Source organism: Coregonus clupeaformis, unplaced genomic scaffold (assembly GCF_020615455.1).
Source record: "Coregonus clupeaformis isolate EN_2021a unplaced genomic scaffold, ASM2061545v1 scaf1418, whole genome shotgun sequence".
NCBI lineage: Eukaryota > Metazoa > Chordata > Actinopteri > Salmoniformes > Salmonidae > Coregonus > Coregonus clupeaformis.
Genome location: NW_025534872.1, coordinates 66,909 through 93,747, shown reverse-complemented (window position 1 = coordinate 93,747; position 26,839 = coordinate 66,909). Strand labels below are relative to the sequence as shown.

The 26,839-nt window shown below is 45.8% G+C and overlaps 2 protein-coding genes across 2 annotated transcripts; both read right to left on the bottom strand.

The window, feature by feature from the left end:
• Positions 1 to 162: 162 nt before the first annotated feature.
• On the bottom strand, positions 163 to 11,042 carry LOC121559777 (histidine triad nucleotide-binding protein 3-like). Its single transcript, XM_041872867.2, has 5 exons — positions 10,818 to 11,042; positions 10,407 to 10,524; positions 10,252 to 10,321; positions 3,378 to 3,504; positions 163 to 1,460 (listed from the first exon to the last, which is right to left on the bottom strand). Exons 1-5 carry the CDS (start codon positions 10,953 to 10,955, stop codon positions 1,413 to 1,415), a joined length of 501 nt encoding a protein of 166 aa, XP_041728801.1. The 5' UTR covers positions 10,956 to 11,042; the 3' UTR covers positions 163 to 1,412.
• Positions 11,043 to 13,841: 2,799 nt separating this feature from the next.
• LOC121559776 (nuclear receptor coactivator 7) lies at positions 13,842 to 17,858 on the bottom strand. Its single transcript, XM_041872866.2, has 7 exons — positions 17,704 to 17,858; positions 16,991 to 17,129; positions 15,480 to 15,626; positions 14,963 to 15,115; positions 14,740 to 14,835; positions 14,436 to 14,509; positions 13,842 to 14,275 (listed from the first exon to the last, which is right to left on the bottom strand). Exons 1-7 carry the CDS (start codon positions 17,727 to 17,729, stop codon positions 14,140 to 14,142), a joined length of 771 nt encoding a protein of 256 aa, XP_041728800.1. The 5' UTR covers positions 17,730 to 17,858; the 3' UTR covers positions 13,842 to 14,139.
• Positions 17,859 to 26,839: the final 8,981 nt, after the last annotated feature.

The following is a 26,839-nucleotide window of genomic DNA, read 5'->3' as shown; positions in this document are numbered from 1 at the left end:
AGTCATGATCAATTCCATTAGTATGATGGGTAACACTTTATTTAAAGCCTGCATAACATATACATTTTATAAGGCATTATAAAGGGTCATAAATGGTTATATCAAGTCTTAAAGACATATAACAGCATACTTTACATTAAGTGTTACTGAATGATGTTTCCCATTAATGACAGAGCAGGAAGGAAATTTGATACCCTAGTGGAGGCAGCAATGCATAATTTATTTAACCTAACCATGTACAACCATTATATACATACATGTTGAGATTATTTTACAGCGATACGTCAACCAATAAATACAAACACATGAAGCTCTCCATTTCATGCCGCAGCATACACTCAACATACATTACTTCATTGAGTGTTCCATCGGGCTGCAGTGCATAACAAAAAATTTAGAATCACTCTTCAACATTCATAATCAAATAACACAGTTAATGTAGTGTATTGTGTTAAAAGAATGTGTGACTCAAGAAACAATTGTTTATGGATGACTGAGCTCCTACTATTATGTATCTTGGTGAATTAGTAATGTAGGTAATATTCAGTGCATATATTAAACCTCCACACTCCAGGGTACACTTACATTGGACTCTTTGTATAGACTGACCGTATATGATTATTTATTACCATTCATGCAAAACAGTTGCTTTTCTGACCACTTGACTGGGGCCTAAAAAAGCTCATACTTCTCATTACGTGTGTCTGCTTTCAGTTATTATACCTCATAATACGGGATCCTGTTGACAGTGACTGCATTGCGAATGGCACCCTATTCCCTATATATTGCACTACTTTTGAGCCCTATGGGAAAAGGGTGCCCTTTGGGATGCAAGCCAGTGGCACAATGCACATGCATTAGTCATCTTTATCAAAGGTATCCTGCAATGAGACTTACAGTATGTTTCCCAGTCCCAATACATCCCATTCACTTACCACTCTCAGGTCTCCTGGTTATGATCACTTAGGAATGCCTTTACGTTACTAATCGTTCTTTACATTAATAATGTAGCCTATACACAAACATGTATATTTGTATCACTTTTGATATCTTTCTTTACCAAGGGAAAAATGACTCCAAAATCATTCCAGTCATTACCATTTTATTTTCTGTACAACAAAAAAGAAAAGCGTAACTATTGGCCATTTTCACAAAAGTATTTAAAATAACAAGGAAGGAAAAAATATTTAGCTTAATTTCTGATTAGGCTGTTCAGCTTGATACTAGAATTAAAAACCTCAGTTGAGTTGATTTGTACCATCATCACTAGTCTCACTGTAACCTGCTAGGGAGTTCAGTATACTCACACAGAGAACCACAGAGGGAGACCAGACCAGTCCTGACCTGCTCACTTCACTACCAGTAAGGTAACCCAGTCTCTCACTGGACCAGCCTAGACTGCAACCCAACACTCAGTTGGTCTCTCCCTTAGAGTTCAGCTGCTGAATCAACTGGTCTGCCTGCAGGAGACAAACACACATAGTACAGGAATAAATAAACGACAATTCATGGCTTCTTCATGGCTTTATGATGTCTGAATTGCCAGTCCATTGTCACGCTCATGTAGTGTATCTATAGGTAGAAAAACAAAGGCTCTTGCATGAGGTGAGAGCCTGCTAACCAACCTGTTGGGAATAGACTGATATGGGTGAGTGTCCCTGACATACTGTAAAGATGGCCATCCTTTAACCTGGGAAGACCCATATACACCGAAGGCAGACCCAGGTAAAAACAGGTTTCCTTGTCCGGTGTATTTGGGGCTTTAGTCACCTTCAGTCGTCTCATCCCAACAGATTTCCCCAGCCCAGTAGTCTCCACAGGGAGTTAATTGTCCATGAAAGCTGGCAGTGATAATGCAGAGAGATCAGTGTTGGCTGACTGACTCTTAACAGATGACAACACAACAGCCAGAGTAACAGAGAAAATAGCTGTTAGAAGAGTGAGGAACAATGGAGCTGTTCATCAGCTGCCAGACTAGAGTGTCTAACTCCATGTTTAAAAATAGAGCCCTCTTTCCCAAACAAATCAAATCAAATCAAATCAAATTTTATTGGTCACATGCGCCGAATACAACAGGTGCAGACATTGCAGTGAAATGCTTACTTACAGCCCTTAACCAACAATGCATTTATTTTAAACAAAAAAAAGTAAGAATAAAAACAACAACAAAAAAAGTGTTGAGAAAAAAAGAGCAGAAGTAAAATAAAGTGACAGTAGGGAGGCTATATATACAGGGGGGTACCGTTGCAGAGTCAATGTGCGGGGGCACCGGCTAGTTGAGGTAGTTGAGGTAATATGTACATGTGGGTAGAGTTAAAGTGACTATGCATACATACTTAACAGAGTAGCAGCAGCGTAAAAGGATGGGGGGTGGGGGGCAGTGCAAATAGTCCGGGTAGCCATGATTAGCTGTTCAGGAGTCTTATGGCTTGGGGGTAGAAGCTGTTGAGAAGTCTTTTGGACCTAGACTTGGCACTCCGGTACCGCTTGCCGTGCGGTAGCAGAGAGAACAGTCTATGACTAGGGTGGCTGGAGTCTTTGACAATTTTGAGGGCCTTCCTCTGACACCGCCTGGTATAGAGGTCCTGGATGGCAGGAAGCTTTGCCCCAGTGATGTACTGGGCTGTACGCACTACCCTCTGTAGTGCCTTGCGGTCAGAGGCCAAGCAGCTGCCATACCAGGCGGTGATGCAACCAGTCAGGATGCTCTCGATGGTGCAGCTGTAGAATTTTTTGAGGATCTGAGGACCCATGCCAAATCTTTTTAGTCTCCTGAGGGGGAATAGGCTTTGTCGTGCCCTCTTCACGACTGTCTTGGTGTGTTTGGACCATGATAGTTCATTGGTGATGTGGACACCAAGGAACTTGAAGCTCTCAACCTGTTCCACTACAGCCCCGTCGATGAGAATGGGGGCGTGCTCAGTCCTCTTTTTTTTCCTGTAGTCCACAATCATCTCCTTTGTCTTGGTCACGTTGAGGGAGAGGTTGTTGTCCTGGCACCACACGGCCAGATCTCTGACCTCCTCCCTATAGGCTGTCTCATCGTTGTCGGTGATCAGGCCTACCACTGTTGTGTCGTCGGCAAACTTAATGATGGTGTTGGAGTCGTGCCTGGCCATGCAGTCATGGGTGAACAGAGAGTACAGGAGGGGACTGAGCAACACCAGTTGATGTGTTGGTGTCCAGGTGCTGTCAAGGAAGCAAGGCAAGGAAAATGACTTTTCTTTCCCGACTTTGGTACTGTAAGGACACAGAACTTTATAGGTGGATAATATAACCACAGAACAGACACAATGTGGGGTAAATAGTGAAACATTTATCATACAAATTCTGTCAGTTAGCTACTGTACTACAATGGCCATTTGAAAGGGGCTAACCGTGACAAACCAATAGGAGTTGGGTCTGTAGAAGAGGCGGGACATGAAGCCCATCTGACTGGCGGGTGCCAACACATGGAGGTGCAGGTGAGAGACAGAACAGAATGAGGGCCAGTGGAAGCCAAACCTGTAGACAGAAGCAGACAATAATGTTTTGTTTTCTTGTCTCTGCATGATCTGCTGTGACAACAGCAGCATGTTTAAAATGCTAAAATCTACAGAATGCTGAATGTGATTTGCCGTTGTATGTCATTTCATTGAGCCAAACCCATCAACTATGCATGCATAGCAAATACGGTCTCAGTTGAAATAAATTTGGCCTATACAATTGGAGCCACTTGTTAAAAGGGCCGGGACGATACCAGTATTGTGACACTCGTTAGTATCGTGGCAAAGAAATAAAAATACAAAGTAGATTTAACTTATTTAGGAAAACAGCCCTAATGTTGTAAACAGACATCATTATGTTGTCATCTAGTCACATGTGTTCATTCTTCAAGCTATATCACACAATATTTTACATACAGCAGGTTTTTAAAGGACCAAAGAGTTTGGTCTGCTTTGTGTTTCGTTTTTTGCCATGGAAAACATATCTTGTGTCAGGAGTGCTGTATGTGGAATGTGGTGCAGGAATCAGGCGCAGGACACAGAAGCTTAGTCCAACAGACTTTAGTAAAACAAAACAAGAAACAAGCCTCAACGAGCCCGGAGACGAGCGATTACGCAACACGCGTAAACTAACACAGAGCAAACTAACGCGCACACACGTGCGACAAACTCTCCTAAACAAAGGACCAAAAACACACAGAGTCAACAGACGACAGATGGAGCAATCACACACAACACATGACTAACAAAATGAGAACTTATAGGACACATAATAAACACTAAACGATAACAGTTGTACACAATCAGACAAAACCAAACGAACATCGAAAACATACAACGGTGGTAGCTAGTACTCCGGGGACGACAACCGCCGAAGTCTGCCCGAGCAAGGAGGAGGAGCAGCCTCGGCCGAAACCGTGACAGTACCCCCCCCTTGACGCACGGCTCCAGCCGTGCGCCGACCCCGGCCTCGGGGACGACCAGGAGGACGCGGAGCAGGGAGCGTAGGGTGACTACGGTGGAACTCTGTCAGGAGAGACGGGTCTAGGATGTCCCTCCTCGGCACCCAGCACCGCTCCTCCGGGCCGTACCCCTCCCACTCCACAAGATATTGGAGACCCCCCATCCGACGTCTCGAATCCAAGATGGACCGAACTGTGTATGCCGGAGCCCCCTCGATGTCCAGTGGGGGCGGAGGAGTCTCTCTGATCTCATTGTCCTGGAGTGGACCAGCTACCACCGGCCTGAGAAGAGACACATGGAACGAAGGGTTAATATTCTTATACTCAATAGGCAGTAGTAACCTGTAACACACCTCGTTCAATCTCCTCAGGACTTTAAAAGGCCCTAAAAACCGCCGACCCAGCTTCCGGCAGGGCAGGTGGAGGGGTAGGTTTCTGGTCGAGAGCCAGACTCGATCTCCAGGTGCGTACACCGGCCCCTCACTGCGGTGGAGATCGGCGCTCGCCTTTTGTCGACAGATGGCCCGCTGCAGATGGACGTGTGCAGCGTTCCACGTCTCCTCCGAGCGCCTTACCCACTCATCCACCGCAGGGGCCTCGATCTGGCTCTGATGCCACGGTGCCAGAACCGGCTGGTAACCTAACACACATTGGAAAGGGGTTAGTTTGGTGGAGGAGTGGCGGAGAGAGTTCTGGGCCATCTCTGCCCAGGGAATATACCTCGCCCACTCCTCCGGCCGGCCCTGGCAATACGACCTCAGAAACCTACCCACATCCTGGTTCACACGTTCTACCTGCCCATTGCTCTCCGGGTGGTACCCCGAGGTAAGGCTCACCGAGACCCCCAAGCGCTCCATGAACGCTCTCCAGACTCGGGAGGTGAACTGGGGACCTCGATCAGACACTATATCCTCGGGTACCCCGTAATGCCGGAAGACGTGGGTGAATAGTGCCTCAGCGGTCTGTAAGGCAGTAGGAAGACCCGGCATTGGGAGTAGACGACAGGCTTTAGAGAACCGATCCACAACGACCAGTATAGTGGTATTCCCCTGAGAGGGGGGAAGGTCTGAAACAAAATCCACCGAGAGGTGAGACCAGGGTCGTTGTGGAACGGGCAGGGGTTGTAACTTACCCCTGGGCAGATGTCGGGGCGCCTTACACTGGGCGCACACCGAACAGGAGGAGACATAGACCCTCACATCCCTGGCTAACGTTGGCCACCAGTACTTAGCGCTAAGGCAGTGCACTGTCCGGCCAATACCTGGATGTCCAGAGGAGGGTGACGTGTGAGCCCAATAAATAAGTCGATCCCGAACCTCGAGCGGAACGTACGTCCGACCCACCGGACACTGTGGAGGGCTAGGGTCGGTACGCAACGCCCGCTCAATTTCAGCATCGACCTCCCACACTACCGGTGCCACTAGACAAGACTCCGACAGTATGGGAGTGGGTTCAACGGACCTCTCCTCTGTGTCATACCGCCGGGACAGGGCGTCTGCCTTACCGTTCTGGGACCCAGGGATGTACGTGATCTTAAATACAAACCGGGTTAGAAACATGTTCCACCGAGCCTGGCGAGGGTTCAGTCTCCTAGCTGCCCGAATGTACTCCAGGTTACGGTGGGCAGTCAAAATGAGGAAAGGGTGTTGAGCCCCCTCAAGCCAATGCCTCCACACCTTTAGGGCTTGAACCACGGCTAACAGCTCCCTGTCACCTACGTCATAATTACGCTCCGCCGGGCTGAGCTTTTTGGAGTAAAAAGCACAGGGGCGGAGTTTAGGTGGCGTGCCGGACCGTTGAGATAGCACGGCCCCTATACCGGCCTCAGACGCGTCCACCTCTACCTGAAATGGTAAGGCAGGATCCGGATGCGCAAGCACCGGAGCCGAAGTAAACAGGGCCTTCAGTCTCCCAAAAGCCCTGTCCGCTTCCACTGACCACTGCATGCGCACCGGGCCCCCCTTCAGAAGAGACGTTATGGGAGCTGCCACCTGTCCAAAACCCCGGATAAACCTCCGGTAGTAATTCGCAAAACCCAAGAACTGCTGCACCTCTTTAACGGTGGTTGGGATTTGCCAATTACGTACGGCTGACACCCGGTCAACCTCCATCTTCACCCCTGACGCGGACAACTAGCAGGTGTCTAGGCGCCTTACACTGAGCGCACACCAAGCAGGAGGAGACATAAACCCTCACGTCCTTAGCCAATGTTGGCCACCAGTACTTTTCGCTAAGACAGTGCACTGTCCGGCCAATACCAGGATGTCCAGAGGAGGGTGACGTATGAGCCCAATATATGAGACGATCCCGAATCTCGAGCGGAACGTACGTCCACCCCACTGGACACTCTGGAGGAGTAGGGTCGGTGCGTAATGCCCGCTCGATTTCCGTATCGACCTCCCACACCACCGGCGCCACCAGACAAGACTCCGGCAGTATGGCAGTGGGATCAATGGACCTCTCCTCTGTGTCATATTGCCGGGACAGGGCGTCTGCCTTACCGTTCTGGGACCCTGGGATGTAAGTGAGCTTAAACACAAACCGGGCCAGAAACATGGTCCACCTAGCCTGACGAGGGTTCAGTCTCCTAGCTGCCCGGATGTACTCCAGGTTACGATGGTCAGTCAGAATGAGAAAAGGGTGTTGAGCCCCCTCAAGCCAATGCCTCCACACCTTTAGGGCTTGAACCACGGCTAGCAGCTCCCTGTCCCCCACGTCATAATTACGCTCCGCCGGGCTGAGCTTCTTAGAGTAAAAGCGCAGGGCCGGAGTTTAGGGGGCGTGCCTGAGCGTTGAGACAGTACAGCCCCAATACCGGCCTCTGACGCGTCCACCTCCACCTGGAACGCTAAAGTGGGATCCGGATGCGCCAGCACCGGAGCAGAGGTGAACAGGTCCTTTAGTTTACCAAACGCCCTGTCCGCCTCAGCTGACCACTGCAACGCACCGGGCCCCCCTTCAGCAGGGAGGTGATGGGAACTGCTACCTGTCCAAAACCCCGGATAAACCTCCGGTAGTAATTGGCAAAACCCAAAAAACGCTGCACTTCCTTAACCATGGTTGGAGTCTGCCAATTACGCACGGCTGAAACGCGGTCAATCTCCATCTCCACCCCTGACGCGGACAATCGATGGCCCAGGAAGGAGATGGACTCCTGGAAAAACAGACATTTCTCTGCCTTGACATACAAGTCATGCTCCAACAGCCTACCCAACACTCGACGCACCAGGGCTACATGCTCGGCTCGGGTAGACGAGTACACCAGGATGTCATCTATGTACACGACCACACCCTGTCCCTGCATGTCCCGGAAGATCTCATCCACGAAGGATTGGAAGACTGAAGGAGCATTCATCCACCCGTATGGCATGACGAGATACTCGTAATGACCCGAGGTGGTACTAAATGCCGTCTTCCATTTATCGCCCTCCCTAATGCGCACCAAGTTATATGCGCTCCTGAGATCCAGTTTTGTGAAGAAACGGGCTCCGTGCAAAGACTCTGTCATAGTCGCAATCAGAGGGAGTGGATAACTGTACTTCACAGTGATCTGATTGAGACTACGGTAATCAATGCACGGGCGCAACCCTCCATCCTTTTTCTTCACAAAAAAGAAGCTTGAGGACACAGGAGAAGTGGAGGGCCGTATGTATCCTTGTCTCAGAGATTCGGCAATGTAAGTCTCCATAGCCCTCTTCTCCTCTTGGGACAGAGGATACACATGGCTCCGTGGAAGCGCTGCTCCTGCCTGGAGGTCTATCGCACAGTCCCCCTGTCTATGAGGAGGCAAACGCGTCGCCCTCGATTTACTGAACACAAGTGCCAAATCCTCATACTCAGTGGGAATGCGCAGTGCGGACACCTGGTTTGGACTCTCCACTGAGGTCGCCCCCACGGAAACACCCAAACATCGCCCCTCACACTGGGCAGACCACTCCTTAAGAGCCCTCTGTTGCCACGAAATAGACGGATTATGGGTACTCAACCAGGGAATTCCCAGCACCACCGGATACGCAGGAGAGTCGATCAGATATAGCTGGATAGTTTCCTCATGACCCCCCTGCGTACACATCCTAAGTGGCGCTGTGACCTCCCTGATCAACCCCGATCCCAACGGACGGCTATCTAGGGCATGAACGGGAAATGGGACGTCAACAGGAAGAAGGGGAATCCCTAATTCTAAACAAAACATTCGATCAACAAAATTCCCAGCTGCGCCTGAATCTACTAGCGCCTTATGATGGGAATGAGGTGCTACCTGTGGAAATCGCACAGATATACAGAAGTGCACAACAGAGAGCTCTGGGTAAGTGGGACGCCTACTCACCTGGAAGGACTCCCCAGTGCGTGGCCTGCCGTCTTCTCCCCTAGGAGACCCTCCCCAGCACCTAGCCGCGGTGTGTCCTCCACGGCCACAGTTGGTGCAGGGGCGGCCCCCCTCGTGCTCCTTCCCTCCTCTCTCTAGCGCCAGCACCCCCGAGCTCCATAGGGCTCGGCTCGGAGATGCTGGAGGGTGGAATGGACGAACCCCACTCGGAACGTCCGCGGGTGGCCAGCAGGGTGTCCAGCCGGATGGACATGTCCACCAACTGGTCGAACGTGAGGCTGGTATCCCTGCAGGCCAGCTCTCGACGGACGTCCTCCCGTAGACTACAACGGTAGTGATCGATGAGGGCCCGCTCATTCCACCCTGCATCCGCCGCTAGAGTCCGGAATTCTAAAGCGAACTCCTGGGCGCTCCTCTTCCCCTGCCGGAAGTAGAATAGACGCTTCCCCGCCGCCTTCCCCTCAGGTGGATTGTCGAACACGGCCTTGAAGCGGCGGGAGAACTCCGCGTATGTGATCGTGGCGGCGTCTATCCTCCTCCATTCGGCGTTGGCCCACTCCAACGCCTTGCCGGTGAGACAGGAGATGAGGGCGGAAACGCTCTCGTGTCCCAAGGGCGCCGGGTGTACGGTGGCCAGGTAGAGTTCCACCTGCAGGAGGAAACCCTGACACCCGGCAGCGGTGCCATCATACGCCCTCGGGAGCGAGAGCCGAATCCCACTGGGTTCCGGAGCTTGGATGGGCGGACTGGCCGATGGTGATGGCAAGGTAGGTGGAGGTGTGGGTGTCCCTCTGTTATCCCATCGGTGCAGAGTGTCGATAACTTCCTGAAGGGCGGTCCCGATGCGAAGGATCTGGTCGTTCTGTTCGCGGACGCGCTCCTCCAGTGACTCGGGTGCTGCTGCTGCGCCTGCTGATTCCATCGTTGGTGTGTGATTCTGTCAGGAGTGCTGTATGTGGAATGTGGTGCAGGAATCAGGCGCAGGACACAGAAGCTTAGTCCAACAGACTTTAGTAAAACAAAACAAGAAACAAGCCTCAACGAGCCCGGAGACGAGCGATTACGCAACACGCGTAAACTAACACAGAGCAAACTAACGCGCACACACGTGCGACAAACTCTCCTAAACAAAGGAGCAAAAACACGCACAGTCAACAGACGACAGATGGAGCAATCACACACAACACATGACTAACAAAACGAGAACTTATAGGACACATAATAAACACTAAACGATAACAGGTGTACACAATCAGACAAAACCAAACGAACATCGAAAACATACAACAGTGGTAGCTAGTACTCCGGGGACGACGACCGCCGAAGTCTGCCCGAGCAAGGAGGAGGAGCAGCCTCGGCCGAAACCGTGACATCTTGATACTGGTATTGTCACAGCCCTAATAATATCTGAAGATTGAGAAACGCTCCTTCATTTGAATCATGTGACATTGGCTGGAGTGAATGTTGGTCATCATACCTGACATCGCTGAGGTCTAAGACATTGTTCTTCTTGAGGATCTCCATCCCTGTCTCCACCATCTTTTTTACTGATCACAGACACAGCAGAATAATCAGTCCACACACACACACACACACACACACTACTTAAAACTGGACTTTAAAATTGCATACCTAATGACACGTGCTCTTTACTGAGTGATTTACAGTTTCCAACATGTCTCGTGGGCACAACCAGGTAGTGATGGGGAGCTCCGGGCTTGATGTCCCTGAAGCACGAGATCTCCTCGTCCTGTCAAGCAACCCAAAGACATGGGGTGGTCACTAGCTGGTTTAACTAGGACGTCCGTCACAATCAGCATTGTTTTCAGTTTGGAAGCTAACCTGCCTAAAAACGGTATTTTGGGGATCAATAATGTATATTGTTTCCAAATAGCTATGGAAATATGATCATGGAACAAAGGGGATAATGGATTAGCTCAAATGAGATGTCATTATCTGTCAGTGGTCATCATCGTCGCTGTTTTCTGACAACGTAGCCTAGCTAGCTAGTTTGTTTAGTGTCAATAATTCACTCATACTTACAACATGAAGAAGCTCCGTGCCCGTCTCATTGTTGACAACCTTGCAGAATATGCATTTCTTGTCGTATCCTTCGCCTCGACCTAGGTTTGTTTTAGAAATATAAACATTTGTAGGTTCTGACCCCTCGTTGGTTGCCATATTTATTGGTCGTTACAACAGCTACAGAGTCATAAACCCCGCCTATTTCTACAATTTATTTTCATAAAATGTGATTTAAAACCTAACCTTAACCACACTGCTAACCTTATGCCTAGCCAATTTTGACTTTGTGGCTGTGGGAACTAGTGGAAACCATATTGTCGGTGAGACTGGGACCTGTCATCATCGAAGGAATACAAGTGGATCAAGCGGTTATCGTCATCGAGTCGAAGGGAAAAGCAAACAATTACCGAACTTGGCAGTACGCACTAATTACCACCTGATAGCGGCAATGAAACACCTCCCTCACTGAATCAGTCTAGATAAAAAAGTCATTTAGCAGATAGGCTTTTCTATTTTCTGCCACTTCTTCAACATTTATAAGTCAATGCAACGGTTATATTGCATTTTTGTATTTGCCCAAATTATTTGAAGATGGGATTTTTTAAGCCATTTTCGTGAAATTTGAATGATCCCTATCAATGTGCTGCAGCAGCTGCCAGACCTAGGAAAAGAACGATACAGATTCACTTATTTATTTTTCTTTCTGACTCATGGCTGCAACTTTGAACTGGTCATAGTCTTTAGCTTAGTTTATCTAACTCCTCTTTACTATTTACAGTAAAGATGTGCTCAACTTAGGTATTTTGTATTTTATTTGGATCAGCATTAGCTGTTGCAAAAGCACATTATGCTGCCTTATATGTAGGCCTAGCTTTTGAGATTGCAGTTGTCATTTTCATTAAACAAACATCCTTTCTTTGACAGTACAACAAGATGTAAATAAATGCTGTGACATTTTATAATTTATTTCAAAGCCAATACTTGTACAATTACTTATGTGTGATTACTGAGGTGGCCTTAGGCTACCTATTGCTAGCTTCATTTCAACATTCAGAAAGGACTGGGTAATCTAGCATGATAGTTCAAACTACTGGGTTAATCTAAAACATGTAATATGTCCTTTTGTTATCGTAAATCTTGCTTTTATATTGTTTTTAATTAGATTAATATTAGTTTTACTATTTCAGGCAATGATGCTTATTGAGTTTATAACAATCAGTCACATAATCACACAGTTTTAAATAACTTTTTTGTCACCTGGAAATACAGGATTTTAATAAGGAACCATTAACAGTGCCAGCACTGTACAGCACACATACAGAAAAACATACATCATTGCAGACTCAACAGAACAAAGCAAACAAAACACAATACTTCCCTGGATAACATTTCTTTCAATATATCTATATATAATGTTATAGCAAATATAAAAAAACATCAAGGGAATGTGAAAAAGACGCCAAATTAAAACAATTGGTCTATCTTATATCCAACTTTCATATTCTCTTTTAGAAATGTAAGAGAACATTTAACATAGGATTTAAACCCATACCTTTAGTACAAACCATTAGAGGCCACAGGTGAATGGACTTGCAGGTATTTCTAAAGGTTTTATTTCCACAGGTGCTTTTAGCAGCTCTAAGAGACAGTACTCTGCCTGAGTAGTTGTGTGTGGACCTGAATGTTGTGTGTGTGAGGAATCCCTAGTGGGCATCTGATGTTATACCCTTGTAACACAGACAAATAAATAAATACAAAATAGTAGTTTAAATTAGTTGGGTAGTTCAGTAGTGTGTTCATCTTAGCCTCTATAAAGTTTAAAGCTTATGATGGAATTGTAATGAGAATAGGATCTTACTCTAAAATGGGCTTTGGTTTGTAAATGCTGTCCATAACAAAGGATTGATGGAGGGTTTAAAGCTTAGATGTTTAGAACCAGTTGTAATGCTGGTATTGGACAGAGCTTGTTCAGTAGCAGTTATTGAGCAGCAAACAGTAGGACCCTGTAAAACAGCCTGTCTATCTCTCACCATACAGTCCTCAGTTAACCAGGCAAAACACAGATAAAACCTGAGTTAATGCTGGTATAATAGGTTACGCACTGGTAAAACCAGCCTAAAAGTCACTAGACCAGGTTATACATAGGTCAAACCCAGGGGAGATAGACTGCTCCCTCTCATTCAAGGCCAACCACAGTACTGCCTTGATTGCAGCACACAGGATCCCCATTATTTTTAATTATTTTTTTATTTAACTTTTCTTTAACTAGGCAAGTCAGTTAAGAACAAATTCTTATTTACAATGATGGCCTACCCCGGCCAAACCCGGACGTCGCTGGGCCAATTGTGTGCCACCCCCAATCACAGCCAGATTGTGATACAGCCTGGAATCAAACCAGGGTCTGTAGTGACGCCTCTAGCACTGAGATGCAGTGCCTTAGACCGCTGCGCCACTCGGGAGCCCAAATTATATTGAATGGGAAGATGGCAATCTTCATGGTCAATCTTCGTGTAAATAAAAAAAAAAAAATAAAAAAAAAAATTGTACTAATAATTGCTTATATTACACCATATGTATGTGCTTGAACCGATTATTTTAAACTCGCACACAGAATAAGTTATTACATTTACATTTTAGTCATTTAGTAGATGCTCTTATCCAGAGCGACTTACAGTTAGTGAGTGCATACATTTTTCATACTGGCCCCCCGTGGGAATTGAACCCACAACCCTGGCATTGCAAGCACTATGCTCTACCAACTGAGCTACAGGACATTACCCCATTCTGCCTTTAAAGTGAAATACTCAATGAGAGGGGGCAGTACTGAGCTAGCCTGCAACGTCACTTTCTGGAGTAGCTCAAACTAAGCACGTTATGCCTACGTAATTCTCCCACGTGAGACGCCATCATAACGGACTTCCTTGGCATCTAATGCACTATTGAGTTTTCACATAGGAATTACATTTTACATTTGAGTCATTTAGCAGACGCTCTTATCCAGAGCAACTTACAGTTAGTGAGTGCATATATTTTTCATACTGGCCCCCCGTGGGAATCGAACCCACAACCCTGGCGTTGCAAGCGCCATGCTCTACCAACTGAGCTACAGGAGGCTACAATGACTGGTGTCACATGATTGATGGCTTTGTCCATTCATATACAATCACTGGATAAACCAAGCTTACTGTACTAGGCTTACTGTACTCTAACCGCTTGAACACAGGCTAAACCTCACTGAACACAAGTAAAGCCATGTTGTAAACCATAGATAGATAGACATGGCTCTGGCTTTTTTCTCTCTCTCTTTTCCGCTTCTGAGTCTCTCAGTGTCTCGCTCTGTTCACTGGACTGTCCAGACCTCCAGGTCCTGCACTGTGAAGTCTTGCTGGGTAGACAGGGGCTGGTTGTTGAAGGTGTGACAGGCGTAGCTGGCACCGTGGTACAGATCAGCATCCAGCCACAGGCCAAAACGCCCCCTAGAGGTCAACAAGAGAAACATATATCAGACCAGAGCCAAAGGATGTGGTTTAGCCTATCTGATCTGTAGACATCAATGAGTTTGTGGAAGCTAACTAGATGTACTTTTAGATGATAATGGGTTAGGTATTTCTAATAAAGGAAATTCTGAACACTTACCCTCCTCCACCAATCTGTAGAGAGTCCATATGGCCCCTGATGAAGTACGAGTTCTCACCACTCCACCTGTATGCCTGTGTGAAGAGAGAGGTGTCAGATTAAAGCCACCCATCACAACCGTCAGGTGAATGACACTGTGAAGTGGATCACAGCCTATTAACTACAAAGACAGGGGCTGTCTCTGAAATGACACCCTATTGCCTATAGTACAAACGTAAGCTCTGGTCAAACGTAGAAGTGGACTATATAGTGAATAGGATGCCATTTTGGACAAAGCCGTGCACACAACAGTATGCAGTGTTACCTTGAATTCAGGGTCGAAGCTGTAGACAAAAGTCTCTCCTGTTCCATAGCAACAGTCACTCACTCTGAAGGGATGGGAGGAGAAGGCACCAAACACCTGAGAGAGAGGAAAACAAACCTATTAGCATTTTACTGGGATGTAATAACAATGTAATAGCAGTACATGGATGTAATAGTATGTTAGATGTCAGTCATGTAGAACAGTGTGTTGTTGAGATGTCTACCTTTTTTTCCATGTCTTTGATGACCAGAAGCACAGGACTGTCGATTTGGGCCATTTGCCTGTACAGAGTCTTCAGGCTGGTGCCATGAATGGCTGTGCTGTAGACCAGATTCCATGGATACCCCTGTGTCCTTGCTGGCATGTGATTGGCTAGCTGTGGGTTTCAGAAACAGAGGATGATATGGAGGATGAGGAAAGGTCCCATTTAAACTCACATGTCAAAGCTGTGTATTGCTGAGATGAGTATGTGCACTTTAATTGCCCGGAACAAAAAAAAATTCCCATATTTAGCTTTGTACATATCAAACAAACCAAAGCACTAAGTTCCTCCCATGAGCTGGCAGTGTAGCTTATATAGTGCTGTGAGATGATTGCTTTACTTTTACTTTACATGTACTACACTTCATTAGGTTTATTTGACAGGTACAAAGCACCTTCATCAACATTTATGTAAATGTGCCAGAATTGACTGTATTAGCCACAGTGTTTTATTGTAGTGTAGTTTAACAGTAACTCACACTCTCAATGTGGTGGTCGTTGAGGAGCTGGCTGTGGTTTCTGAGAACAGGAAGCAAGTCCTCAGGTTCCTCGTCCTCAGAGCGGTTACTCTCCACTGAGCTGCACACACTCCGTCGACGCTTCACTGAATCCTTCACTGTGATGATCTGCAAGGAAATAACCACAAACTCTGTTAAGTGGAAAGTTCACCCAAATTACAAAATGACATACTGGTTATGTCCCCGATATTATACATTTTCGCTTTCATGTTCAAATTATCTTAAAGTAACTTTATTAAGGTACACAATCAATTTCAGACACTTTGGGATGATTTGGACATGAAACCACATCTCTGTTAAAACACACTATTTTTCTCTCTGCTGTGAGTTTCTTAACCACACTGATATTGTAAAACATAAGGCTGAGTGCTTAACTGACTCAAACACAAACACACATAAAACATGAAATTACACCCACAATCAGTACTAGTGAGGGAGGGTGGGTGATAAAAGACTAAATACAATAATTTCTTCAACCCTTCTATCACCAAGAAATTAACATTTTTGCAGACCACCCTAAAACTACTCTTCACAGATTTAGGTCATACTAAAGGTGTGTTTCTAAAAATACGAACAAAAACGGCATACATACTAGTACATTATCTCACGCTAAACATGACAATTTACAAAAATCAGAGTATAGTTAGCAACCCACCTGTACATATGGCTCCATACCTTTGTTTACAAAGTAAAGCACCTTTATGTTCTCCTGCATTGATCTCATGTTTACTAATATTCCTCTTAGTCTAACACAACTCATGTATACTAATAATGTAACACAATAGCCTCAGTATATGATACTGTATGTACCACAGGCACAGGCAAGAGTGTGAACTGATAACCTGTATCCACCCATCAAATGCTCTCTCTTACTTCATTCAACTTCCATACCCCTAAATCTCATTGGCTGATAGCAGCCCTGCTTGTGGAAACCTTAGTTTTGTGTTTCAGATTCCTTTCTCAAAAAGCAGGATGGCAGTTGCAGCAAACTGAATTACGGGAAGTATGCCCATATATGGGGTTTTCGCCAGGTTTGAGCTAACTGTCAAAATACGTCATGGTTTTACTCATGGCAGTGAGCCAACAATTCTGTAGCCTGGGTACTAGTCTGTGTTTGCTAACCTTCCACTCCTTGTACTCCGTGCCATATGCCAAACATGTTTAGCATATGAGAAGAAGTGGCAAAGAGTAAAATGTTAGGAGAAGAAGACTGGTACCAAAATGGCTAACAAAATGGCTAACAAATCTGTGCCTTGCAGCAACAATAGTTCATAGATATTTCATCACAACGAACCTAACCTGGATAATTAAATGTCAAATAAAAATAGTTTCAAACTTGCTTAAATCTATTATTTAATACTTGTATAGTTTGTCTAATCCATTATTTATAATGAGAAACTGCTCTCATTGCATTAGAGATAGAGGTGGTTGAATGCAATGCCACATCTTTAGATCCTTGAGTCAGAACTCACCTCCCAGTTTTTGGCGGCAGGGGCAGCAGGGTCGTGGAATAACTTGTCAATCACAGCTAGCTTGTCGTTCTCCACTACCAGGTAGCGGGGATTCTTGCAGTGTCTAATGTTGTTGTCCTTGGTGTAGAGGTGGTCAACCCTGAGGAGGCAATCACATACAAAATACATAAATATATTGTTTATGTACTTCATATTATGTAATATATGTTTCACCAAACACCCACACACTCCTCTTCAATATGATTGAAACACAATCTAATCTAACAACCACAAGCCAGAAATCTTTAAACAAGCCTAAAGTGAACCAATTTCTGCATGGAAAAACAAGTATTTTTGCTTCTTCCCAGAAATAACTCTTACAGGAAAAAGCTAATTAAGGGTCCAACTATATGATTACAGCCCATTGGAATGCCACTATCATATCATACGTAGCCTCTACTTGTGGCTCACCACCCACATGCATTTTGTTGCATGAGCAATAACAAGACTTGAAGCCTCATGCAGAAGAGGCTGGAGCTGAAGATGACACAGACCTAGCTATTCCCACGATCAAGAAAATCCCCAAAAGCTGCAATATCAAAATCCCTCCTATTGCCCTTGTTAAATTACATTTTTAACCTGGCAAAGAAAGGGCAAGATTTGTCTTTACAAAACCCTTATTTCTCCAAATCAAGTGTCCAGGTTTGGTATCCATAGTAAATATTGTGACTTACTCTTCGACGCTGTAAGCGACTCCCATGGTGAATAGTAGCTGGGGTAGAAAGGAGGTGCTGGAGGTGGAAAAGGAGGTAAAGAAGTCGGGATGACGTGGTAAAGATGAGAGCGGATGGTCTGGAGGCTCAGTGCTTTAACAGCATGTCCACGCCGTCTCAGCCATCAGGCCTCTTATACTCCAGCGTTCCCTTAGATAAGCCCCTTTCACCATAAAACCCTCCCTTAAGGTCCTTCAAGGCCACCTGGCATGGAGGATTTCACAATGGCGTCAGATAGCCTCTGTGACACATTAACTTGACTTGCTATGCCTCTCTGGGCTGGATCTGGGTCAGTAAATGACCGTGTCAATTCCCTGTCACAGAGACGCTAATTTCCAAACAGATAAAGGTCTGGCTGACGGACACTGTCTATCTCTGTCTCTTTTCCTGATACTTTTGTTTTATTGCAATCAGCACTCTATTGTGTGAAACACAGCCAGTCCCAATTGACTCCCTACCACTTCACTTTGGCCCTAACCCTTCAAGGTGTGCAGATCTGTAAGGTGGAAGCAATATGGTGGAAGCGCCACCACTACATTGCTTATACCTATCCAGACCCTGTACAGAGTCTTCAGATCTCCAAGAGTTAGTGTCAAGAGGAAGGGATAAGGAGCAAATTGGAAACTCTGTCTAAAAGTAAGCCAGGGGTCACAGTGGAGGCCAAGAGGTTACACAACAGTTGCCAACCATAGGATGGAAGAAATCCATATCAGACTGCGTGGGGGCTGATTATACAGACACACATGGAGGGTCGATGGTCGATGGTGTTGCACATTTACATGACTATGTGAAATTTATTTTATTTCGTGAAATATTGACAATTCTTCCATGAGTGAAAAACATGAATCATGCCCAATAGACAGCAGTGAGTTAAATATCTACTGTAATCTACTGGTACCTACTGTATATTAAAAAGAAAATGCAGACTGAGCTATCAATCTGGTATAGTGTGTGCCCTTTCCAGGATAACTGCTTAATAGTTACTGTTTGTACTGTACCTGTTTGACAACTTTCACTTGGCAGTGAAGCCTCTAGTACTTGCTTCAACTCTCCTCCAATTCATGCAAATCCGCTCTCTGCCTCAGCATGTTCAAGACGAGCCATGGAAAAATCCCACATGGACCTGGGCATGCTAAATGCATCCTTATTGCATTTAACTACTAAATGCAACTAATTGAATGGCCGTTTTGGGATCGTGTACAAAATGCAAATCAGGCAATAAGTATTTAAGCGAAAATGTGTATATTTAAATGGGAGATGGGGAAGAAGGTCATGGTATGTCTTTAGTTTGGTTTGCTGTGGTAGACTGCTGTAGACCCTGTGGTAGGCCCTCTATCAAAAACAATAGAGTAGAAGGATGAGGAATTATCATCCAGAATACAAACAGAGCTTGACACTTTATCAGACCATTATCACCGAGACTTTGACTGGACTTAGGGACATTACATGTAAGAACCATTGAAACTTTGTATAGCGCAACCCCAATCAATGAAACCCATTGATTAACAAAAACGTACTGTTTCACACAGAGGTTATCATTCCAACTCTTATTGTGTGTTTTCATGTCAATAGTGGTGCGTGTCTGAGTGATAATAGGCAGTAGAAAACATTTGTCTATCACTCCTAACTTGTGTCAGTCAGTCTTACCTGCTGTAAATTGTGTAGGTGACGAATAACTGTTGATTTGGGATGGGAGAGCTACAGTAGGGTTCACACACAGGTCACAGACTCTACAGAGGTGTCAGAGAACTAATATGGTTACTAGGCTACCATGTGAAAACAAAACTGTGAGGAGAATATTGACCGTTCAAAAGGTTTTGAAAGAGAAAACAGCATTCATTGGTAAAGGGCAAAGCTGCAGGTGTCAGCCCTCTTTAAAGATGGACACCTGATGTCCACCTGTTCACTGACAGATGTTAACAAAGAGGAACTGCCTTACTGTAAAACAAAACTGTACTACTGTATCCTCTGATAGGGAGTTGTCTATTCATCCTATATATGCATGCAAATACCCATTTTATGAGGATTGAATTAAATGCAGAAGTACTATCCACCTAAAAGCATGCTGCCATTCAACTGTCAAATATTGACAGTGTGTCACGCCCTGACATATGGGACTCTGGTATGTTGAGTCAGGGTGTGGTGTTCTATGTTGTGTTTTCTATGTTTTCATTCTAGGATTGTATGTCTATGTTTGGCCGGGTGTGATTCAAAATCAGAGACAGCTGTCGCTCATTGTCTCTGATTGGGGATCATACTTAGGCAGCCTATTGGCACTCGTTAGTTGTGGGATCTTGTTCCGTGAGTAGGCTTGTTTTGTGTTTAGCCTTAGGAATTCACGTTTCGTTTGTTTGTTGTTTTGTAGTGTGTTTATTCGGTAAATAAACATGGATGCATTTCACGCTGTGCCTTGGTCTGACCCGTCCTTAAACGAATGTGACAGAAGATCCCACCAAACACGGACCAAGCAGTGAACACCCTGGACACAGGTGGGTGTCTATCTCAGTTCTGCCATTTCAGTCTGTCACAAGCCACCCATTAAGGAAAGGGGATATCTAGTTAGTTGCACAACTGAATGCATTCAACCGAAATGTGTCTTCCGCGTTTCACCCAACCCCTCTGAATCAGAGAGGTGCGGGGAACTGCCTTAATTGATGTCATCGGTGCCCGGGGAGCAGTTGTTGGTGGGGTTAACTGCCTTGCTCAAGGACAGAACGGTAGATTTTTCCATCTTGCCGGCTCTGAGATTTGAACAAGCAACCTTCCGGTTACTGTCCCAACACTCTAACCACTAGGCTCCTTCACCAGCAAGAGGTTCCCAGTTCGAGAGTATGCAAAAAGTTGAACATTTGGGCCAAGTGATAAAGTTTGTACTTTTTCTTCAGTAGGCCTAAATATAGCTTAGCTTGTACATGCTGTAGTTTCATGTATCTCTTTCTCAGTTTGCTGCAGCAGTGGAACATTTTTCATTACCAAGACAACTCTGGGCCCGTTATAGAGAGGAGTCACCCTCACCTGTCCTGCTATAAGGCACAAGAGAATAACTTGTTGAGTTCTATTACACCAGCCTTCGCTTTGGCTCCCCCTCCTGTCCAGCTCAGGCGTATGGCGTCACCGGCCTTCTAGCTGCTGCCGAACCTGCTGCTGGCAAACGCCCTTCACTCATCAACCCCGGACTTGTCTCGTCATCATTACACACACCTGCTTCCAATCCCCACTCTATCACTGTATATATACTCCCTCTGTCATTTGTCTTTGTCGGTCATTGTAAATGTTGCTTGTTTTCCTGAGAGGAATCTCTCCTACTATTTCCTGAGTACTTTATATTTTGCACTGTGGGTTTCGTACCGCTTAAGCTATGGTGCTTTAATTAATTCAGTAGTTATAAACCTGCGACTGCCTCCTGCCTACGCCTCTCTACAATTGTGACAAGTTGAACCAGTTAATTTTGGGTGACGTAGAACTGCACGGCTAGTGTCCTAGGCCCCACAGAGCAGCAGTAAAACGACAACAATAGCAGCCACCTAATCCTGACCTGGTTACCTTAAACTCACCCAGATGACAATACACTACATATCTCAAATATTCATTTCCAGATTGGTTCCAATGAGGGATCCAACCACTTTCAGCAGTTCTTGAATAAGAGAGTTGACACAAAAGGACCATGACGTAGCGTAGATTCAGATGGCTGTGCAGATAAACTTGGTAATACTGTATTACTTTAGCTTGGCTGGTTGAACCAGACTTGATAAGTAAAGAAGTAAAATAATGGTGAGGGCAGTGTTCAGTCTGGTTTAACCAGGTAAGCACAGATGTATTATCTTAATTTGATCCAAATTTTCCTGCACCTAAGGAAATTCAAATGTGCCTCTTGATTTACATACATTTACGAAAAAACTGCAGTTTTCTTTCTCTTTCGCTCTCTCAAATGCTAAAGCACCAGACAGAATAAATGTCCTACTACTGTAGGTCCTACTGCTGCGACATTCAAATATACAGAAATGTATCTGAAATGCGGCCATACACATCAATAACCGTTGTTTTATATAGCTTAATAACACAATATTTATATTGTTCTCCACTACGCCATATAAGTGTAAATGAAATGCAGCCATCGGCTACACCTAAACTATAGCCTACTGTAGCCTATCCAAAACTAATTTCCCGTTAGAAAATATCACTTTTTTTTAAAAAATAATCAAATCCTCCTGCTGCAGGATTATTTTATTCCTGTGACGAAACTAGTCAAATTAAGATCTGACACCTGTATTTCTTCCCTTCATACACTAAACCACAGCAAACTGTTCGTATGGAAAAGCAAGTCTGCTACAGTCAGCATCAAATCAACAATGCAGAGTTAAAGATAAAGATTATATATATATATATATATACACTGCTCAAAAAAATAAAGGGAACACTTAAACAACACAATGTAACTCCAAGTCAATCACACTTCTGAGAAATTAAACTGTCCACTTATGAATCAACACTGATTGACAATAAATTTCACATGCTGTTATGCAAATGATAGACAACAGGTGGAAATTATAGGCAATTAGCAAGACACCCCCAATAAAGGACTGGTTTTGCAGGTGGTGACCACAGACCACTTCTCAGTTCCTATGCTTCCTGGCTGATGTTTTGGTCACTTTTGAATGCTGGCGGTGCTTTCACTCTAGTGGTAACATGAGACGGAGTCTACAACCCACACAAGTGGCTCAGGTAGTGCAGCTCATCCAGGATGGCACATCAATGCGAGCTGTGGCAAGAAGGTTTGCTGTGTCTGCCAGCGTAGTGTCCAGAGCATGGAGGCGCTACCAGGAGACGTGGAGGAGGCCGTAGGAGGGCAACAACCCAGCAGCAGGACTGCTACCTCCGCCTTTGTGCAAGGAGGAGCAGGAGGAGCACTATCAGAGCCCTGCAAAATGACCTCCAGCAGGCCACAAATGTGCATGTGTCTGCTCAAACGGTCAGAAACAGACTCCATGAGTGTGGTATGAGGGCCCGACGTCCACAGGTGGGGGTTGTGCTTACAGCCCAACACCGTGCAGGACGTTTGGCATTTGCCAGAGAACACCAAGATTGGCAAATTCGCCACTGGCGCCCTGTGCTCTTCACAGATGAAAGCAGGTTCACACTGAGCACGTGACAGACGTGACAGAGTCTGGAGACGCCGTGGAGAACGTTCTGCTGCCTGCAACATCCTCCAGCATGACCGGTTTGGCGGTGGGTCAGTCATGGTGTAGGGTGGCATTTCTTTGGGGGGCCGCACAGCCCTCCATGTGCTCGCCAGAGGTAGCCTGACTGCCATTAGGTACCGAGATGAGATCCTCAGACCCCTTGTGAGACCATATGCTGGTGCGGTTGGCCCTGGGTTCCTCCTAATGCAAGACAATGCTAGACCTCATGTGGCTGGAGTGTGTCAGCAGTTCCTGCAAGAGGAAGGCATTGATGCTATGGACTGGCCCGCCCGTTCCCCAGACCTGAATCCAATTGAGCACATCTGGGACATCATTAAATCTTATCTCAGTCTGTCTCGCTCCATCCATCAATGCCACGTTGCACCACAGACTGTCCAGGAGTTGGCGGATGCTTTAGTCCAGGTCTGGGAGGAGATCCCTCAGGAGACCATCCGCCACCTCATCAGGAGCATGCCCAGGCGTTGTAGGGAGGTCATACAGGCACGTGGAGGCCACACACACTACTGAGCCTCATTTTGACTTGTTTTAAGGACATTACATCAAAGTTGGATCAGCCTGTAGTGTGGTTTTCCACTTTAATTTTGAGGGAGACTCCAAATCCAGACCTCCATGGGTTGATACATTTGATTTCATTGATAATTTTTGTGTGATTTTGTTGTCAGCACATTCAACTATGTAAAGAAAAAAGTATTTAATAAGATTATTTCATTCATTCAGATCTAGGATGTGTTATTTTAGTGTTCCCTTAATTTTTTTGAGCAGTGTATATATATACACACACACTACCGGTCAAAAGTTTTAGAACACCTACTTTATTTTTCCTATTTTCTACATTGTAGAATAATAATGAAGACATCAAAACTATGAAATAACACATATGGAATCATGTAGTAACCAAAAAAGTGTTCAAAACAAATCAAAATATATTTGAGATTTGAGATTCTTCAAATAGCCACCCTTTGCCTTGATGACAGCGTTGCACACACTTGGCATTCTCTCAATCAGCTTCACCTGGAATGTTTCTCCAACAGTCTTGAAGGAGTTCCCACATATGCTGAGCACTTGTTGTCTGCTTTTCCTTCACTCTGCGGTCCGACAATGCAGATAGTTTAGGTAGCCATTTGCTTAGCTGTTCAGGAGTCTTATGGCTTGGGGGTAGAATCTGTTAAGAAGCCTTTAGGACCTTGACTTGGCGCTCTGGTACAGCTTGCCGTGCGGTAGCAGAGAGAACAGGCTATGACTAGGATGTATGGAGTCCATGACAATTTATAGGGCCTTCCTCTGACACCACCTGGTATAGAGGTCCTGGATGGCAGGAAGCTTGGCCACAGTGATGTACTGGGCCATACGCACTACCCTCTGTAGTGGCTTGCGGGCGGAGGCCGAGCAGTTGCCATACCAGGCAGTGATGCAACCAGTCAGGATGCTTTCGATGGTGCAGCTGTAGAAGTTTTTGAGGATCTGAGGACCCATGCCAAATCTTTTCAGACTCCTGAGGGGGAATAGACTTTGTCATGCCCTCTTTATGACTGTCTTGGTGTGTTTGGACCATAATAGTTTGTTGGTGATGTGGACACCAAGGAACTTGAAGCTCTCAACCTGCTCCACTACAGCCCCGTCCTTTTCCTCTAGTCCACAATCATCTCCTTTGTCTTGATCACGTTGAGGGAGAGGTTGTTATCCTGGCACCACACGGCCAGATCTCTGACCTCCTCCCTATAGGCTGTCTTATCGTTGTCGGTGATCAGGCCTAACACTGTTGTGTCATCGGCAGCCTTAATGATGGTGTTGGAGTCGTGCCTGGCCATGCAGTCATGGGTGAACAGGGAGTAAATAATAATAATAATAATAATATGCCATTTAGCAGACGCTTTTATCCAAAGCGACTTACAGTCGTGCGTGCATACATTTTTTTTTGTGTATGGGTGGTCCCGGGGATCGAACCCACTACCTTGGCGTTACAAGCGCCGTGCTCTACCAGCTGAGCTACAGAGGACCACCGAGTACACAGGGGACTGAGCACGCACCCCTGAGGGGCCCCCGTGTTGAGGATCAGCGTGGCAGATGTGTTGTTACCTACCCATATCACCTGGGGACGGCCCGTCAGGAAGTCCAGGATCCAGTTGCAGAGGGAGGTGTTTAGTCCCAAATTGGAGTGGGTCTAGGGTTTCTGGGATAATGGTGTTGATGTGAGTCATGACCAGCCTTTCAAAGCACTTCATGGCTACAGACGTGAGTGCTACGGGTCTGCAGTCATTTAGGCAGGTTTTCTTAGTGTTCTTGGGCACAGGGACTATGGTGGTCTGCTTGAAACATGTTGGTATTACGGACTCAGTCAGGGACAGGTTGAAAATGTCAGTGTAGACACTTGCCAGTTGGTCAGCGCATGCTCGGGGTACACATCCTGGTAATCCGTCTGGCCCTGCTGCCTTGTGAATGTTGACCTCTTTAAAGGTCTTACTCACATCGGCTACAGAGAGCATGATCACACAGTAGTCCGGAACAGCTGATGATCTCATGCATGCTTCACTGTTGCTTGCCTCGAAGCGAGCATAGAAGTAATTTAGCTTGTCTGGTAGGCTCGTGCTACTGGGCAGCTCGCGTCTGTGCTTCCCTTTGCAGTCTGTAATAGTTTGCAGGCCCTGCCACATCCGACGAGCGTCGGAGCCGGTGTAGTACGATTCAATCTTAGTCCTGTATTGACGCTTTGCCTGTTTGATGGTTCGTCAGAGGGCATAGCCAGATTTCTTATAAGCGTCTGGGTTAGAGTCCCTCTACTTGAAAGCGGTAGCTCTACCCTTTAGCTCAGTGCGGATGTTGCCTATAATCCATGGCTTCTGGTTGGGGTATGTACATACGGTCACTGTGGGGACGACGTCATCAATGCACTTATTGATGAAGCCAGTGACTGATGTGGTGTACTCCTCAATGCCATCGGAGGAATCCCGGAACACATTCCAGTCTGTGCTAGCAAAACAGTCCTGTAGCTTAGCATCTGCGTCATCTGACCACTTCTTTATTGACCGAGTCACTGATGCTTCCTGCTTTTTGCTTGTAAGCAGGAATCAGGAGGAAATAATTATGGTCAGATTTGCCAAATAGAGGGCGAGGGAGAGCTTTGTACGCATCTCTGTGTGTGGAGTAAAGGTGGTCTAGAGTTTTTTTCCTCTAGTTGCACATTTAACATGCTGGTAGAAATTAGGTAAAACTGATTTAAGTTTCCCTGCAATAAAGTCCCTGGCCACTAGGAGCGCCGCCTCTAGATGAGCGTTTTCCTGTTTGCTTATGGCCTTATACAGCTCATTGAGTGAGGTCTTAGTGTTAGCATCGGTTTGTGGTGGTAAAAAGACAGCTACGAAAAAGATAGATGAAAACTGTCTTGGTAAATAGTGTGGTCTACAGCTTATCATGAGATACTCTACCTCAGGAGAGTAAAACATTGAGACTTCCTTAATATTAGATTTTGTGCACCAGCTGTTGTTTACAAATATACACAGACCACCACCGCTTGTCTTACTGGAGGCAGCTGTTCTATCTTGCCGATGCAGCGTAAACCCCGGCAGCTGTATGTTATTCAGGTCGTCGTTCAGCCACGACTCGGTGAAACATTATTACAGTTTTTAATGTCCCGTTGGTAGGATATTCGTGATCGTAGCTCGTCTATTTTGTTATCCAATGATTGTACGTTGGCTAATAGGACTGATGGTAGAGGCAGATTACCCACTCGCCGCCGGATCCTTACAAGGCACCCCAACCTACGTCCCCGATATCTCAGTCTCTTTCTCTTGCGAATGACAGGGATTTGGGCCTTGTCGGGTGTCTGAAGTAAATGCTTCGCGCCCGACTCGTTAAAGAAAATATCTTCATCCAGTACGAGGTGAGTAATCGCTGTCCTG

Coding starts and splice junctions, on each gene's coding strand:
- LOC121559777 (XM_041872867.2), bottom strand. CDS start 10,955: ATGGCAACCAACGAGGGGTCAGAACCTACAAATGTTTATATTTCTAAA. Junction 10,525..10,817: donor GCACGGAGCTTCTTCATGTT/GTAAGTATGAGT, acceptor GTTGCTTGACAG/GACGAGGAGATCTCGTGCTT. Junction 3,505..10,251: donor TTAGACCTCAGCGATGTCAG/GTATGATGACCA, acceptor TTCTGTCTACAG/GTTTGGCTTCCACTGGCCCT.
- LOC121559776 (XM_041872866.2), bottom strand. CDS start 17,729: ATGGGAGTCGCTTACAGCGTCGAAGA. Junction 15,627..16,990: donor CTGCCGCCAAAAACTGGGAG/GTGAGTTCTGAC, acceptor ATTTCCTTGCAG/ATCATCACAGTGAAGGATTC. Junction 15,116..15,479: donor ACGACCACCACATTGAGAGT/GTGAGTTACTGT, acceptor TGAAACCCACAG/CTAGCCAATCACATGCCAGC.